At 28.4% G+C, this 19,850-nt stretch overlaps 1 protein-coding gene across 3 annotated transcripts in view; it reads left to right on the top strand.

Annotated features, from left to right (window-relative positions):
- LOC123298197 (protein Fe65 homolog) overlaps nucleotides 1-19,850 on the top strand; it is a 218,335-nt gene that overhangs the window by 113,498 nt on the left and 84,987 nt on the right. The window contains exon 1 of one of the 3 annotated variants that reach the window (XM_044880139.1): nucleotides 3,944-4,032. The exons of the other annotated variants lie outside the window; for them this stretch is intronic. Within the exon in view, the coding sequence (XP_044736074.1) occupies nucleotides 4,008-4,032 (25 nt within the window). The 5' untranslated portion in view covers nucleotides 3,944-4,007. Of the gene's footprint in view, nucleotides 1-3,943; nucleotides 4,033-19,850 lie in introns of those variants that run through there. 3 annotated transcript variants of the gene reach the window in all.

The following is a 19,850-nucleotide window of genomic DNA, read 5'->3' as shown; positions in this document are numbered from 1 at the left end:
ACTCAATCGATTTTGATGATCATGGCCAACTTTTTTGTTTTTTCGTAAACGGAACTCGCACTTGAAACATAGCTTAGAACATCCTTAAATAATTTTTCAAATAAAACCAAAAAAAAATTAAAATCGGTTCATCCGTTTAGGCGCTACGATGCCACAGACAGAGAAACACACAGACACGAGACTACAATCATTTTATGATAGACACGAAACATAGTATTTGACGTCTTATATTAGACTAAGTTTGCCATGAGAACTTCATGTTAAATTCTGTTTTGCTAGAAAGAGATACAAACAAATCTTTGATTGGCATTTGTCATGGTTGTTTTTATAGTTATTCGAAAAATAATTTTTCTCTGCTGTTTGTTACATGAATGAGCTTTTATTAAAATAAAAAAAAAAGGTGCAACAACGTTTTTCGTCCTATCTAGCTGAAAGGCAAGTTTCACAGAATAATTTTTACAAAAATAATGATGTTTATGATTTGTAACTACAAATATTAACTAAATGATTGATTTCTTTGCTAATTCGTACTAGAAGAGCTCAAAACTTGGACATGAATGAAAAACCTGGTCAAAAAGAATTTAGAAATATTGACGAAATGAATGCTGTAATTACCACAAGAATAAAAACCGGAGTATTTTTGCTTTTCTTCATGCTACCTGTCTTCCTGCTTTGTCTGATTTCTACTGTTACACTAAAGGAATGACTTTTCTTTTACTTGAGTGAGACGCTACCTTTGCTCATGTATTCGATGACATCCACATTTGCTATGAGACTCTTTCTTTGGTCGCAAATACAGCCTAAAAAGATCAATGAATTAATATATACAAAATCAAAATATTATTATTCCCCAAAGTCATTCAACAACAGACAGAAAATTTAAATTTTCAAATTACTTTGATTAAATTATTTATTTAAATAAAATTGTATTTCGTTTTTTTGTCAGTTTATTTGACGAATTGAAAATACGAATTTCAACTTTTGAAATGTAATCAATTCTATTTCAATAAATAACAATGTCTGAATGTTGTATTTTTTTCAATTTTATCCAATATATTTTTTTTTATTATAAATAATTTATTTTTGTTTTGAATGAATACGTTATGTGGTAGGATAATGTTATGATTTTAACAGATGTTTTTCTTCAACGTAGTATATGTTGTGATGTGGGCGTTCTTTTTAGTGAATGTTATTGATTGTGTATGTTAAAATGATCAATTGTTGTGGCTTATCAATCAATCAAAATTTAACTTTAGTTTAATCAAGTTCGTTTTAATGGAAGTTGTTTATATTTTATTGAAAATTCATTTTATCAAATATTGACTTCATTTGATCAATTATGAATAGAATTTTGAGATTATGCACTTAAAGGTACACAATAAATCAAAATTATCTGAGTTATCACAAAATATTTACTAATTGTGTGGCTTTTGAAAGATCTCTTCCAGTTTTAAAGGGTGCTCTTTTAAGTTTGAAACATATCTATCTAAGTATCGTTCTCTTTTAATCGAAACCATCTTTAATTATATTTATTTAAAATCTAATTTTGGAGATTATTCACTCTTTTCATTCCTCCGTTGGCATTGGGTAATAATGTGGAAGTGTTGGGAAGAATAAAATATTCGAATTTCCCTATAATTGTCGTGTAGTTTTACATACCAATGATTTCTAACAGTAGTCTCTTAATTTTCATAATTAAATGGATAATAGCAGTGGTCGTATTAAATTATTTTCTTTCCTAATAAGAGTTGTAAGAATATATAAACATTATTGATCAAAATTGATTGCAATTTTACATGAGAAACAACATCATTATTTAAACCCGACTCTTGTAGGAAATTGGTAAAAATTTATCTTAATTTCCTTTCTAAATTCTGTGTCATATTTGTTAGAATTTGAACATTCGAAAATAATAATAAGGAACTAGAAAGATAATCCTGTAAGATAGATAATTTAATTTTTAATTTCAATAATGGACTTTCTAATTGCGAAAACATCTAAGATAATGAAGTAAAATCAAAATTCATGTTGACAGACTAACGCTAACTGATAATAATTTAATTTTGATGATCTCGCAAGGGGAGAGGAACATTACTGTACCTATAATTTTCCGCCGACAATTAATTTTTAGGAAAAGTACAAATTGAAAACAAAATTGATAAATTTAATTATTTTCTTGCGCTTCCACCTTTACAAAAGCAAATATATAATTTTAAATATAGAATACATCCAACATCATCTATTGCTGGTTTACGAGATTTTGGCAGGGAATTCGCATAGCTAACGTAGGTCCTGCGCTACGAGTTTTTATTTTAAATTTGGCAGTACAATGTTCTTTAAAATCTGAAGCAAATTTTTAACAATTTTTTTACTAGTTTTATACCATTTCTATTATTATTTTCCCCTGTACAATTAAACGTCTTGTTATCGAACGCATACTATAGACGTGTTATCATGTGTAAATGGAATGTTCTTACGTTCAAAACCTTATTTGAAGACAATATAGTTTTAATTCACTTTATTACTTTTTTTTTTTAATGATTTTATAAACCTATAACTAACTCTATATTATTATGAAAGAAAGATATTTATTAAAGTTTACTGGAATAAAAGAAATCAATAAAAATAATGACTTTCTGACATTTCCTAAAAAGGTGAAGGTTAACTTATTGATACTTCTACTATAGGTGCATGTATACCTAACTGTTATGGTGTTTAATTTAAAATAATAAATAGATTGATATTTTTACATTGAAAAATATAAAATATATTATTGACATTTTAAAATGACGAATCTCATTTCTAGAATGTCAGACTGAATATTATAGTTGCTAGCACATAAACTAGAACTGATTAAACAACCTAAACTATATCTACTTACTATTTTGCGATAAAAATTTGTATCTGTATTTATTAGAAAATGGAAGGACTTTTCTTACCTGTCAGTTCAGCCAGATAGGCTTGAGTTTGAAATATTAAAAAAAATTATTTTCATTACTATTGAATCATTGAGAATTATTATTTTTACATTTTTTTATGGGGATATAAAAAAGATTTTCCTTTAATTTTCACGAAAACTCCATTTAACTCTAATTTAAACTCGACAAAGACTTACATTCGATTCGAACTATGGTTTCCGCGCTATCCGCATCACACGGTTCAAATTTAGAATTCACTGTAGCACTAGTAACGGATATCTTGAAATAGAAATCGAAAAAGGAGAGTATTGAAAATTTTTCAATGTATTTCAATGAACCATTCACAAAACTTATTTATAAACACAAAAAATCCCAAGCAAAACAAAGTTAAATAAAAACATTTTTCTGATAAATTTTTTTCTCATTTTTAGTGTCGAATGCATTAAAATATCCTGGAATCAATAATAAATAATTTTACGCTATCATACTGCGAAAAATTCATTCACCACATCAAGATCCGTAAACCTGATCTTTAATGTCATAACCTACATATTAAATAATGACATATTTTCAACTTGATTACCTTTTTAATGTCTTTATTTAACCACTAATCTTTTATTATAATGTTAGACGAATCTTATTTAACTTTATTTTGCAAAGAAGCTGCATAACATTCAATTGTTTAATATTATTGATGAGCTAAGAATCCATTTTTGACACGTAACTCCATGAGAATTGTTGCAAAATTTGCATGATTACAAAAACTTTCTCTCCACGATAATCTATTTCTTAGTTGTCATAAAGTTTGTGTAAAAATTCTCTTCATTTTTGTAACCGAATCTAAAATGAAGCCACGGATATTTTCATTGGTTACTGAATTGAAGAGATAACACAATATTTTTATTTTTATTTTAGAATTGATCGAAAATTCATCATGAATTAAAAAAAGGAAAAATGTTTCTTGTAAACTTTTTTGAATAGTTTTTTATTGTTTTTTTTTTTTGTTATTTGGTTTATTAGTGACTTGATTTTCTTTATAAAAAAGTGTGTGTCGTTTTATATGGTTTATATGTTCTGATTTTATTCAGGATGGTTCTTCAACGAATCACTCATCGTAAGTATATCATTGTTTTGCTTTATTTTTAAGTACTGATTGAAAATATTTTGAAGGATATCATGTGTATAATTATTTGTATAATTTAAAAATAATTGATTTTTACGCTTTAAAAGACATTTGATTTGTTGGTATTGTTGAATTATTTTATTTGAAAAGTATGGAGTGTACCATGAATAAAAATGTTACTAATGTATTAGCGATCAAACATTTCTTCAATTTCTTTTGTTTCAACATTGTTTTATAATTAGTAATTATTATTTATTTGCTAAAACAGGTTAATTAATTCAATAATAAAGAAGATTTAACCGTAATAATGCATTCAGATGATTACAAAATAGGCTAAGACTCCAAAACTTTTCTTACGATTTCATGCTTTTAAGTGTCCAATTTTATATAGCTTAACTCAAAAATACTTAATTATACCATGCATATATGTAATATGCAAAGTATACTAAGTTTAGTCCCAAGTTTGTATCGCTTAAAAATATTGATGCTACGAACAAAATTTTGACATAGGTGTTTATAAAGTCACCTAATTAATCGATTTTCCGCTGTCCGTCCTTTCGTCTGTCAACTCGATAACTCAAAAACGAAAAGAAATATCAATTTTTACAGAGTACTCAGGACGTAAAAAGTGAGGTCGAGTTCGTAAATGAGCAACATAGGTCAATTGTGGTCTTGGGTTCGTAGGACCCATCTTGTAAACCATTAGAGATAGAACAAAAGTTTAATTTTAAAAAATATTCCTTATAAAAAAATTACCAACTTTTGTTTGAAACATTTTTTCGTTAATATCACTGTCAACCCGTGAGGGCGCAAATTAGGTGTAAATTGTATAGTATGCATTATATATGAATATCAGTTATGTATGTGTGACATGTGTATGTATGCGTAATGTGATAGAGTAATCAACACTGTCTATGCATGGTATTTCAACAATTAACTCAGTCAATTGTTTGTTTTTAGAATAAATTCAATTACTGTTTTCAAATTTTTCAAATTTTCTATAAAAATATTATACTTTTTTTTCGATTAATTTAAATAGTTTTTGGGAAAATCAAATTTACAACGTTCATTTTGCAACATAAGAATGACAGCAAAAATTTCTTTATTATAAAAATTATAACGTTATGATTGTTTATCAAATAAAAACTCCTTTTGATTGTTCAAACTACACGAAACAAATTTTTCACCTTTTTTTAAATTTAATAGGATTTTGTCGAATGCATTTTGAATTTCCATTTCCAAACTGTGAAATCGTTTGAATCTTGAAATGATTAAGTAACAGATTTTTTATTTATTGCACTCAATACTTTTATACAATATATTGATTTTGAAAAAAACGTCATACGTTAAAACCTTTCACAAAACTAATATAATATTAGTTTTAATTTTAATAATAATACAAATTAAATTAATTTTGAGTCATAAAATTATGTGTACTTGAAGGTCGAACGATATTGAATTTTTAATCATAAAAATGTGTAAAAAAATGTTTATAATAATTGATTTTAATTTGATCGTGAGTAATATATTAAATAGTTTATTTTTACCGCTGTATAAAATGACTTTATTTCATTGTTAATTTTATTTTAGATCCGGTTTTATTAGATCTTACTTAATATGATGTCATACGATTTATCATTTTTTAAGTTAATTATTTTCTTAATGCATTGATTACTAATGCTACCTGCGCACAATATTTTTATGATTTTATAGTATGACATATGAAACAAGTTAAAATTAAGTATTGAACTCTGCAGGTGAATTAAATGACCCTCACACAAGTCGAGTATTGGTAAACTAGAATAGTGATTTGAACATCCATTGAAAAAAATGATTGGAATATACGTAAACCTTGCGTTCGTCAAATTGTGTTCTAATTTTTTCCTATATATTTCCCCATTAATAATACGGTTTCAATATACTCTTCAGATGTTCAATATATTGATCAATATCGATATGGGTTCAATATTATTGAGCGTGAGGGTAGCCTTATTTAGTGCAAATTGATAAAACCAATCAGAAAACTTTTGAAGCGATCTTTTAATCGCTTTCGAATTTTAATTTCTTCGGTTAATACTGTCCGAATTGTCTTGGCTCGACAAAATAATTCTTAAACGTCATAAATGTATAAAGTTTATCGAATTTAAAATGAAATAATGAAAAATAATTTAAAATTTAATAAAAATGAGAAATAAAGCGAATTTTTATCGAACTTTATTAAAATGTAATTGCTTTAGTCAAGGAATAAAATTTTTATATCAAAATAAAAACAAGAAATGGCTTCGATAATTGCAATTATGTTTATGTAGCACAGCTCTTCATAGACAGATAGTGTTTTCGTTAGTGATATTAAATGTAATTATACAATAAAATTGATTGGTTCCGATCTGATGATTGAGGTTTTTTTTAATTAAATTTTGTATGTATAACAGTATGAACAATGTTTCCTTGATTTTCATCTAAAATATATTTGTATTTTGTGCTTTCTACTCATCAATTATTTCTCTCATTTTTCTGATTCTGTTTAATTGAATTTCCAATCAAGAATATGAAACCATTTTTTCGATATTATAACCAGTTAGTGGTGTCAAGAGTCGGGTTATAAATTTTCGGATGGCCGACGATAGAGTTTTCAATCAATAAAGATAGATTTATATTTTCAAAAGTAAATATAGGCATGGTGTTCAATGCAACTTTAGTGTCTTTTTCTATGCTTGCTTATGCTTTTCTGGCTCAAAATATATTCAGACGACAAATTTAAAATTAGATTAGAGTCTTAACTCAAAGAGTGGCTTATAAGTAATGCAACCTTCCATAGGAAGATTTAAATTGTTAATCAATACCATGTCGGTTGTAAAAACAGCTTGGCTGCCGTTTGTATCACTCGGGCCTGCCATCTTTACCTAGTGTATGTTATTTAGCACCAGAACGTCTTTTAGTAAATAATTTTCGACAGTCACTTTACCTATTTTCGAATCGAACCCACTTCTCTATTCAATAGATTAATTTACGTAATCGATTTAATAAAAGACATTTTACTTTTCAATTGATATGTATTTTGTAATTGCTTTTTTTATCAATTCCGACTGTTTGACATTCAATTATATAATACTTAAAATAACTAAGTATGTTATCCCTATTGATTGGCATTATAAAACATCCCATTGACTTCAAATAATAACGAAAATGAAAGTTAAACAAAAGAATTAACAATTAAGAAGCACATTATTCAATATAGAATATTTTTGTATAATACAATTACCCACAACGAAAGTAAAAGAAAATAAATTTGATTTTGAATTTCATTGAAAAAAGTCTAGTTTAAAACACTCACACGTCGTCTATGTACATATCAGAAAGGCTATAAATTTTTCAAACTATATAAGTGGTTATATTGAGCTCTTTACATTGTAATCGAGTTTCACTTTTCAATCCACTTTTAATATTGTCGTATCGACTGAAAATTTTGTGAATTTATTCTGAGTATACCGTCTACCTGATATTACGCTATTTTAAATGATTTTAATTGAATGTATGCTACTGCGCTTAGAACGAATACTTTGCCCACAAACGTGCATCTGTTTGTCAACCATCAACCGATTTCACAATTCATTATCCAGGTGAACCGATTTTATTGAAAGTTTGGTTTGGAGAATATATCTGTACTATATGTTGGCTTTGGAGGTCGAATTTCTTGTTGATAATCAAAATTGGTTTTACATTTGTAAGACAATATTAACGAGAATGGTAGATAATTTTAAAATAGTGACAATTTCTTAATGCACTTTATAGACGGGGCAACGTTATTTTAAGAATACTGCCAAAATTTTTTACTAGAAAATGGAAAATTTGCCTGTGTGAGCGAAGAATCATTCATGATTTAAGTCCTACAAATTGGTGATAAATTACGAAAACTATAGCTAGAGATATGGGTGTGCCGTCATCCCATTTCAAGAAAAAATATCCAACACCACTAACTTTATTGAAAATTAACGTCATGCAATACCCCATACTTCCAATTTTTGTAAGCAGTTGTTATGGCAATATTCACAAAATTTTTGTTTCTAAAATTTAATCAGCATGTTTTGAGAAATTTTTCCCGTTATCTGCCAATTGATGAAGCCTGATGTTATAACTTGCGCCAACCTGTATATAGATGTAAAAAAAAAGGCCAACGAAGTTTTTATTTACTCGTTATTGTTTTTAAAATATCATCTTCATATTATTCATCAATATAATAAACATTCAAACACAAAATGTATTAATTAGAATATTAATTCATTTGTTTTTTATTCTATTCAATTGTTTATTTATTTATTTATTTGTTTAGAAAAAATAAAACAGTGTTCTATTGTTTTATTAACATTGTAATATTCAAATATTATATTAAGTTTTCGAAATAACATAAAAAATGCGTGTCTAGTTTCAATTTTTGTTTGTAACTTTTGTGTATTATTTGGACTTCCTCTATTTAAGTTATGGAATAAAAGTACTAAGCCGGAGTTATTATGGTAATATATTTATATATTGACATAATTGAAATGTTTTCAGTTAACTCATACGGCAAACATCCCATTCCCGATGAATCTCAAAGTTGTGATTATTCTCGTTTTTCGATTTTTCCCAAATAAAACAATTTTTAAAATTGTTTGTTTGTTAAGACTGTTGATAAAGACAACTTTTTGTTTAAATTAATAAAAGTAAATATCTTAAAAATAGACACAGATATGCCAAACGAAACTGGTTCAAACAAATAGCTAGGTCGCCACTGACACGGCGACAGGGGCAATCTTGCTGCCATAAGTATGTTTGTGTAAAAAAGGAAAAAAAATCGAGACAACGAAAGTATCTAAAACTTTTTCCAAAAATTTACCTTCTTTCTAGAGCCTTCTCAAATTGAACCGATTTTGAAGAACATCACTTTCATCATTTTTCGGGTACGGAACCCTAAACTCGCACTTGAATAAGCTAAGAACACTCCCCATTAAATTATCTTTCAAATTAAATAAAAAAAATCCAGATCGGTTCGTCCGTTTAGGCGCTACGATGCCACAGACAGACAGACATACACACATAGCGGTCTAACTTATAACACCCCTTTTTTGGTTCGGGGGTTACAAATATTAAATAAAATAGATTATAAATGCACTACATGCAGCTTGCCTGTCAAAAACAACTGAAGACCTAACATACTATCTTGTGGAATTTCCTACCACTGCAAATTAAATAAATAGAAGTTAAGCAATTCCAATTCATTACGGTACCGTCTTCCAAAGTAGACACTAATGATAATGATCCATATAGAATAGAAATTTTTTAAATATTGCAATATCTATTTATTTTTTTCAAATCAAAAATAATTATATTACTTAAAAAAATTAGAAGATTTAACCTAAAAAAATACCTTAACGCAAAGTGCAAGTAAATATTACAAATGAAATAATAAGTAATAATAATTCAAAGAAAATTAACTAAAAATATAAAATTACTATACGTACAAACAAATATATATAAATAAAAATCTGGGTCAGTTGTATTAAGTGAATCGAATCAGACAATCACACTATTTTTTTTTTTTTAAATATTATTTAACTATTGTTGTTAAATTTATTTATTTTTTTATTTAAAACTGACAATTATCATTAAATATATTATTATTTAATGATAATTAAATTTTTAGAATTGTATAATTTTTTAATTCATATATAAAATTTATTTATTTTTTATATTTACAAATAATTGTTGGCTGCATTTGTAATAGTGCAATAAATAAGCCGGAAAATGTGGAAAAGTGGTGGAACAGCTCCGATTTCAAAAATTTTTTGTGTACGTATTCCTTAGACCTCTAGGAACATTCAGCCGCACTAACCTTGGCATTGGAAAAAAAACTGAGAAAGTTAGGGTAGTTTTCCCATCCCCAAAACTCTCTAAATAGTAGCAGTGAAAACAAATCAATATTTCAACTCAAAAATGGTCTTCCGAGGGTTTTGAGGTCGTTAATCATGAATTCAAGGTTAAAAAGCAACTGAATATGGTTTCAACCCCATTAAAATTACCCTTAAAGTGATAGAGACAAAACCTTTATTAAATTCAAAATTTTGCCTCAGAAATCGTGTCTCGTGGAGCTTTTAGGTAAGGTGTTCAAAAATTTAAGGTCAAAAAGCAAATGAGGATTGTTTCAACCCCATCAAAAGTACCCTTAGAAGTGTCAATGATAAAAAAAATTTGAAAATTCTGAATTTCACCTCAGAAATTGTCTCTCTCTGGTTTTAGAAGTCATTGATAATGAATTTGAGGGCAAGAAGCAACTGAATGTAGTCCCAAGCCACCCCTAAAGGCCACCCCTAGAAGTGACAGAGAAAAAATTTAAAATTGTTCCTCGAATATCGTCTTTCGGGGGGTTTTTGGGGCCGCTGATCGCGAATCCAAGGTCAAAAAGTAACTTGGATGGTTGCAACCCCATTAAAACTACCCCTAGAAATGTCAATGATAAATAAATTTTGAAAATACTGAATTTCACCACAGAAATTGCCTCTCTGCGGTTTTAAGAGTCGCTGATCATGAATTTGAGGTCAAAAAGTAACTGAATGTCACAGCATCCTTATTAAAACCTCCCCTAGAAGTGACAGAGATAAAATTTTAAATTTGAATTCTCTCCTCGAATATCGACTTTCGGGTAATTTTGGGGGCGCTGATTACGAATCCAAGGTCAAAAAGCGACTACGAAAACCACAAAGACGCCATTTCTGAGTTGAAATTCAGAATTTTCTAAACTTGTTTATCATTGACACTTCAACGGGTAGTTTTATGGGGTTGCAACCATCCAAGTTACTTTTTTACTTTGGATTCGTGATCAACGACGCCAAAAACCCCCCGAAAGACGATATTCGAGGAAAAATTTTTAATATTTACTCTGCTACTTCTAGGGGGTGGCTTTTAGGGGTGGCTTGGAACTACATTCAGTTGCTTCTTGCCATCAGATTCATTATCAACGACTTCAAAAACCACAGAAAGACAATTTCTAAAATAAAATTCAAAGTTTTCAAAATTTTTTAATCATTTACACTTCCAGGGGTAGTTTTAATAGGGTTGCAACCATCCAAGTTACTTTTTGACCTTGAATTCGTGATCAGCGATGCCCAAAACCCCCCGAAAGACGATATTCGATTAAAAATTTAAAATTTTATCTCTGTTTCTTCTAGGGGTGGCTTTAAGGTGTGGCTTGGAACTACATTCAGTTGCTTCTTACCCTCAAATTCATTATCAACGACTTCAAAAACCGCAGAAAGACAATTTCTGAGGTCAAATTCAAAATTTTCAAAATTTTTTAAATATTGACACTTCTAGGGGTAGTTTTAATGGGGTTGCAACCATTTTCAGTTGTTTTTAAACCTTGAATTCATGATCAGTGACCTCGAAAACCCTCGGAAGACGATTTTTGAGGTGAAATATTGATTTGTTTTCACTGTTACTATTTGGGGATGGGAAAACTACCCTAACTTTCTCAGTTTTTTTTCCAATGCCAAGGTTAGTACGGCTGAATGTTCCTAGAAGTCTAAGGAACACGTACACAAAAAATTTTTGAAATCGGAGCTGTTCCACCACTTTTCCACATTTGATGGTATTTTCCGGCTTATTTACTGTAGTATAAGTTGTATTAAAGATAAGTATCCTATAATAATGGATATCTTGAATCGTGCGGATTTCCTAACATTTGTTAATATTTTTGTTTGCATTAATAGTTATAATTATAGATACAAAACACATCAAAATTGTTATTAATATAAATGTCTTTTTTTTTTAATGTATCAACTTACCTTTTAAAGGTTAAATGCGTTCGATTAGTAAAAAAAAGAAAATTAATCAATATTAATCGACAAAATATCTCTATTAGATATTATTGTATTGGTTAATAAAATTAAGATTTTCTCAGCTCAAAAATAGTAAAATGAAAAATGTTTTTTATACAAAAAAAAATTCCTTACATCAAGAATAGTAGAATAGTTTTTTTCTGTCTGGAAAATTTGGTTTCCTAGCTAACCTATATGTTGGATTTTGGGGTTGTTTTTATTTTTTGCACTTTTTTTTTTCATTTTGTCTCTCCACCAGTAAACAAATCAAAACGTACAATAAGGACCATAGTTCAAAAAATATAAAAACGTAAAAGTAGATTCAAAAAATTACACCCACAAAAAGAGATAAAAGAATTTGGAAATTAACGAAATTCTGAAAAAAATTCAAAAAAAAAATAGACTACTCTATTATTTGAAGATATGCTTCCTTAATAGATAATAGGCAACGAGATTGAATATAACATGCTTACAATAATTAAAGACAGTAAAAAGCTAAAAAACTAAAATTATCGATAATTTATTCTTTAGTAAATATACCGGTATGCGTATCATATCTGCAGTTAATTTTTTTCCCGTACCATAAATAATAGTGTTTAATTAGGTAATAATATTAAGTAAAGGAAATATTTTTTTACTAAATTAAATACTGTATATGAATTTTAATTATTCAGTCATGGTAAATTTATAAATAAATTATTTAATTCAAATGTATAGAAAAAAAAAATATATATATAGCTTAACCTAGAAAATACACATAATTTGTAGTAATATTTTTTATTTCTTTACTTCTAATCTTTTACATTTAAAGTTTTTAGAATTCCGTAGACAATATGATATTATGACATACTACAAACCGGTTACGGCTTTTTTTTTACCATACACTTAGTTTTATTTAGAATCACATAAGACTATACCTTATCAATACAAGTGAAATTTACAAAATTTAAATAACCCCGGACAAATTATTCGGCTACGGAATTGAAACATATATAAGAATACTCTCCGTTAAATTACCTTAATTATTAAACTCAAAAAATTAAAATCGGTACATTCGTTTAGGCGCTGCTATGCCATAGACAGATAGACAGACACACAAACATAGCGATTAAACTTATAACACCCCCTTTTTTTTAGTTCGGGAGTTGAAAATTAATAGAGAACTCGTGTATGTTTGAGCCAGAACTGGTTCATCCAATAGTCCAACAAATAGGATTTCTACTCTATAATCATTGAATGTTCGTTTTGTACTCTAGTATGTATACTATTTACTTTTTGGCTATGTTTCTGGCGCTTTGAGCACGGTCAGCTAAGTTAAAAGCGAAGACGATCGCGCTTTAGTGCTAAAAACATTAACACCATCAGTTTAAGTAGAAAAACATAGTCTTTCCTCCTTTGTTTTGCAACTAGAACTTACCTTAATGATCCGAAGCAAAAATGATCAACCTTCATAAAGTAAGCAAGACATTTGTGTGTCGCGGGAGTTATTCTTCTCGCATAAAAAATTTCTTGAAAGTTGTACAGAACCAAAGATTGTATGGTTAAATTAATAACTCCCACTTAATGTCAATTTGTATTTTTATTTATTTTTCTATTTTTTCACATAACAATAAATCAATTAATTGTTTATATTTTTTTTAATTGAACGTAATATTTTTTTCAGTTTAAATTAATTGTAGCTAATTATTCATTAAACTGTAAGTTTTTTTATTAAATTGTCCATTACGTTTTCCAGAGGCATTTTAAATAATGGGCTAAAGTTTGTATCCTCTTCCGCTTTGAGTGCTAATTGTCTAAAAATTTAAACCCTAACTATAAATTATATGACAATTGTGACCTTAGAAATTTTGATACCTTAAAACATGGATGTTCTAATGATATTTCCCCTTTCCCCTATATCTAGAAAATAACTGTCCTGCCATTATATGCCAAATGAGGGAAAATGCTCAACATCGACTCAGCAGCTTATTTACCCCCCGACAGAAAGCTCAGGTTCATGTATTTTTTACGTGCCATATCCTACAGTAATAGTTGACATTTCATATTTGCCACTGACTATCTAATTTCAATTGAATATTATACCTTATCAAAATCAACATATATATCCATAAGCAAAATGGCGGCCTGTAGGAACTAAGACAATGTAGTAAACCAACCAGTATATCGCCTCGGAGACTAAAATACCGATATTATAGATGAATATGTATACATATAAGATATAGATAATCGGATCATTACAGGGTGTATATATATATGATTTTCTGACATTAGTATCCAACAATTTATGTCACCCTCATAAAAATAAATCTAATCAAAATAAATCTGATTTTTGTACTTGTTAATCTTTACCACAACGGAGGTATTTTAATTGCCGGATCAAAAATTTTTTTCAAAATGCTTTGAAAAATGTGAAAAAAAAAAAGAAAAAACTTTCGTGTTCAACAGAGGACTATGAAGTAAATAAAATATTTTTTATAGCTTTGAGTCGTATAAAACTATATTTTGTTCGCTTATCGTCTGAACATCTTTCAAAGGGAAAAAATGTCCAACATACTGACAATCTTATAAAATATTTCCACTTAACATTACTTAATTATCCTTTCAAAAATGACTCATTCAGAATACATTATCTTATTGCTTACACATTATAATCCAGGTGCCCGTCATCAGATGATGTCATTGATAAATTTACCTCATAAAAATTATTGTTTGTGGCTAAATAAATTATGTTTCGCCTAGTAAGTTTTTCTTCTACGAAAGAAAACGCTTGTCTTTTGTCTAAGCTTGCAATTTTCGATATTCCTTTGCTTTTGTGATTTAATTAGAAAGATAATTAAATAAAAGTTGCAATAAATATATTATGAGGTCAATTAAAAGAGGCAACGAAGACTCTTAAACTCTGTCTTATCGAAAACTGGATGAAATTGAAATGATTTTTGCGTTTGTTATTGAATTATCTTCCAATTATAGTAACAAAACAAAAAACGGATATTCGACAATTGTAAGCTTGTGTCAGAATGAAATTTTTCAGATAAGTAAACTTTCATACTTAGGATAATTTTCGTAGAGGCAAATTTTATGAGACAACGCATAAGGACGTCTTAGACTGGTGAACACTTAAGCTATCGCTTATGTACCAAAAAAAACTAATTTTTTGACTCTCGATGATTTCATTATCCAAATGATAAAAGATAAAATTAGTCATTCGCATTATTAATAACTCACGTGAGAATACATATTTCACACTACTAAAACAATCTTTAAAAAACCTTGTTTATTTTTGTATTACACACGTTTATTGATGATAGATTTTTGCAATAAAAAACTATTTATAAAAAAAAAGTGTATACTTTTAATGTTGAAAAACTTGTTTAAAAATGTTTATAAATAATAATAATAATAAAATATAAATAATAAAACAGGTGAAAGGTTGAATATACTAAATTTATTGAAAAAAAAGTAAAAACTAACAATTAATTATTTGTAGGTTATTAAGGCTAGTTGAATTAACCAAATATTCTACCATATTTAATAATCGATTATGTTAATTGGTATCTATAATTTGTAGTTAACTAATTAGTATTTAATAAAAGACCAGCAGTTAAAAAAATACTTCATGCCTTCATAGCTAATTAATTAGACAAAAAAAGTTTAATAAAACATTCAACTGGAACTTAAGGTAGTAAGTACTATCGATAATAGACTTTGCATTCAGAATTTAATGAAACTTGGCACAGTTGTCCATTATTATATCATAATTAACCAGTTAAATTTTTAGGGGCCTTCAGAGAACTGAAAAAAATATATTTTAAGGATATTTTAACATTGATCCTTATGGAAAATCACAGATTTTATTTATTTCACAAAACTGGATGTTTAAATTTTCAGTTCTCTGAAGGCCGCTAAAAATTTAACTGGTTAATTATGATACAATAATGGACAAATATGCCAAGTTTCATTAAATTCTGAATGCAAAGTCTATTACCGATAGTAATACCTTAAATGAAAAGTATATGTTTATGTATATTTTTGTATTTCCGAATTATATCTCACTCAATTAAAGACATTTGTCACTTAAAAAAACTAACCTGCCACTCAGTGTTAAATTATGTTTTTAATTCATTGAAAATTACTCATTTAAGCCAAGGTCATTCAAATAGCCAAGGTCAAATTCAAAAGTCGACATGTGGCCAAAAATTTCAACTCAATCATCTGAAACTGAGTCACTAATGAATTTTAAGCTACCAACATTTTTAACGGTTCAATGTATCTCACCTATCTAAGGCTACAATTTTTTGAGTCATATGCCATACACGATCCTATATAATTTGATCAGCGAATTATATAAGTAATATTCTTCTTTTTTTTTTTAAATATCAAGTATTCGTAATTCTTAATAAATGGCTTTTTGTTGAAAATATAAAAGTACTGTTATAAAAATAAATAATGATCAGTTGAATTATAAAAAACCCAGTGAGTCTGAATAAAGACTCGGTTAAATTGCAGACACAGAATTGAAATGCAAACACCGTGCTATGAGGTTTCTGTCATTAAAAATGATAAAAGGAACCCTTATTGGTTCACTGTCCATTATCTGCAAATCTGTTTGATGAAAAAGTGACTCAACCCCGTAAAACGTAAACAAACGAATTGCAGAAGATAAGTAAGAAAAATAAAATAAAACTCACTCGTTTGGGAGAGGCTAATTTTTAAGATAGATGAAGTCTTTTCTCAAGTGTAAAGTGTGACATATGAAATAAAAAAGCTCGTTATGAGACGATTCATGGCGAAACCTTCTGTCTAACTCGCACTTCAATTTTCTTCAGTTTATTTAAGAACAGTTAATTTTATTTAAGTTAAAAATATTATGAATATAATTTATAAATAATATTTATACAATTTATTTAAATTTATTAAAATGATATATTACACAATCATTTATTTAAAATATAATCAATAATAATATTTTTATTAGTCATTCTAATTAAATATGAAGTAGGTCCTCTTCATCTATTTTTAAATAAATTAATGGTTTAATTGATTGAATGGTTTTTTTTAAATGTTACAAGGGAACAAATTATGAATTAATTACACTAGTCGTTACAAAATTTAATTTTTTTTAGCTACACGCATTTGATCTGCCGTTTCTTATTTTGAGTTGCAGAATTCAAATGGTGGCTTCCGCAATGTTTTATCCCAAAAAGTTTCATACTCTTTTAAAAATCTATTTGGATACTTTCGGTATATATCTTTTTCTTTTTTTGGGCAGTTACCTCTGTCCTAGCACAAGACCCAAATTTCGGTTTGCCAGTTTCTGTCCAAGTCCTTTGTCAAGACTAGTAAATCAAGGTCTGGTTACAGCGCCCTTATCCAAGCGCTGGGCAATGTTAATAAATTAAGTGTTTTTGGACTTGCCCAATTCTTGGTGAAAACATATAAATCAACTACTGGTTGATTTATACTGGTTACTGGTTACATTCATTTTGGTTTCGAAGCCAGTCTTGGATGTCTCGATTATTAGAACAATGTTCCTAATTGCGCGTTCGACGGTTGGGGTGGGGAGGTAGACAAAATTAAGTGTCCGACACCAAAATTACACTTTTTTATACTTTTACAGTGATAGAACATAGTTTCTACCGGGTGTCCCACGATACCTCCCGCTCTTTTCTTATTTACTCAATAAGTTTCTTCTTACCCAAACCGAAAAATCAATTTTGTTAGTACAAACAAGCTATTATTTTGTATATAAGACCGAAAATAAAAGTAGCAAAACACTTAAAAATCAAATATTCTTTAACTGCATACTTTTACGTCCAAGGTTTTATGTTTATATTATCAAATTATTCTTTGTACTAATGTAATAACTGCTTGTATATAGATGTGTGACATGCTGTAATTGTATTATTAACCAAAAGTGTACTCTAATGTAATATTGAGGTAACTTTGAATAATAATCAGCCAAGATATCTGTGAATCTGAATTACAGAATTAAAATTTAAATTGGATACACATAATATCTACCTATATAGATTTACATCGACAAGATTGCTACATAATAAAATATTGCGTATGTCTATCTGTCCTTCTGCCTTATCCAATCTATTCGTAGTACAGACTGGGTATATCCTATTCCTATATACCTGCTTATGTAACTTATCTACCTAAAGCTAAGCAAAGATATACAAAACGTTTCAGTAAAAAAGGATAACGAATATCTCATGAGTAATGTAGATCTATCAAAATCCTTTTCTTCAAGAAAATAATTGCAAATAGAACAATCCCAAGCTGGAAAAATAGATTTGGACACCACTTGCATCAATTGTTAGAAAGCCTCCAAAAAAATTTTCTAGCCTACTCCGAAAATTTTCAATTAAGTTAACTTCGAAACATATCGATTACCAACTTGTTTTCTTAAATCGAAGCGCCACTTATGTCAATACCAATTGCATGCGGGTTGGTTGAATATCTTATATTTAAAACCGCCTATATAAAGAGTCTGAAATTTTATATGTATAGACTTTTACTGGATAATCTGTCTCGCCCTAAAATATGTAAAAATCCTGATATTATTTTCTGTTTTTCATGTTTTATCGATATTATAAACGGCATCAAAATTTAAATTTCGTACAAAAACCATCCTCAAATAATTATTTTTCGAAATGAACGTGATTTAAATTTATTTTACTGAGATTCTAATAATCGATATAAGAGTGGGTCTACATCAGAGTCCGGACCCTAATGGGCTACGGATTGGTCTGAAATTGAAAACAAATTTTACAAATATGGTATTGTTATATGAAACAGCGTATCAATGATGGTTCTGACTAGTAATTTCTTTTCTCAGCTTCTCAGATTGTATTTATCCTGAATAAAGTTTCTACGAAGTTCATCTCTTTCACTACTCGTGTCAGGATTCATTGATTGGTAAACCTATAAAACCCTCGGAATTATCAACGAGAATAAGGATTTTTTTCATAGATAAGGGCAATTTTTGATAGTTTTTTTAATGGTTTTTAACGAATAGCCAGTGACGTTAATGCAACTTAAGGGAATAAATGTTTTTATTTAACAATTTTAATTATTTACGAATGAATTATTTATCCTAATAAGCGATTTCAAGAGCACAGGAAGTATCTTTGGTATTAATTTATCATATAAATTTTCTCGATTTTTGTAAATTGTCATAAAATGAACTGGCTTTTTGAGTTTTACCTTACCTTGCATATTCCAAAAAAGGCAAACATCACAAATTTTGATAATCCAGAATAAATAGAAATCATGGCTTAGTGCCCAGAAACCATAAAAATTAATCTTTTCTGAAACACCGTGTATATAATAAACCTAATATATAGGAGAGACTTTGTGTGCAAAGAACGTTTGAAATGAATTTTCTTCATTCCTCAAACTTCCTAGGGAGTCATCGTCAATCCTTATAGTCATCGTATATAGAGTCAAACAGAAGAGAGTATTATGGTGCGTGATTTGTTTATAAAATCGTAATATTAATTCATTGCCGTTGTAGTATGGTAAAAGTATCCAAAAATTTTTAAGTATTTCGTTGGTTTACGAAAATTTTAAACTTTGATATAAAGTTAAAAAAGCATAGTGATGAAATAATCCTCTTACTCATTCTATCTCTAACAATCCGCAGGCACACGTCTAAAACTCATGTATACAGGCCTGGATTTATATATTGTTCAACAAATTTTGGCGGCCAATAATTCCCGATTCATACGCTTTCTGAAATAATGACGAATTCTTAAGCAAGTAACTTAAGCTTTATTTCAATTCTTAAGCTTCAGTTCAAATAGTATATGTATTTTATTGTATCAGAATTAGACGAAACTTAGGACAGCAGTTACGTAACGAAAATTGATTTTTCGGTGGGTGGCTTTTAGGTCAATTAGGTCTTGGATCCGCAGGACCCATCTTGACATCTTTATAAAAAACTCTTGAAAA

Source organism: Chrysoperla carnea, chromosome 4 (assembly GCF_905475395.1).
Source record: "Chrysoperla carnea chromosome 4, inChrCarn1.1, whole genome shotgun sequence".
In the NCBI taxonomy this organism is placed as follows: domain Eukaryota; kingdom Metazoa; phylum Arthropoda; class Insecta; order Neuroptera; family Chrysopidae; genus Chrysoperla; species Chrysoperla carnea.
This window is presented reverse-complemented; position numbering and strand designations above follow the sequence as displayed.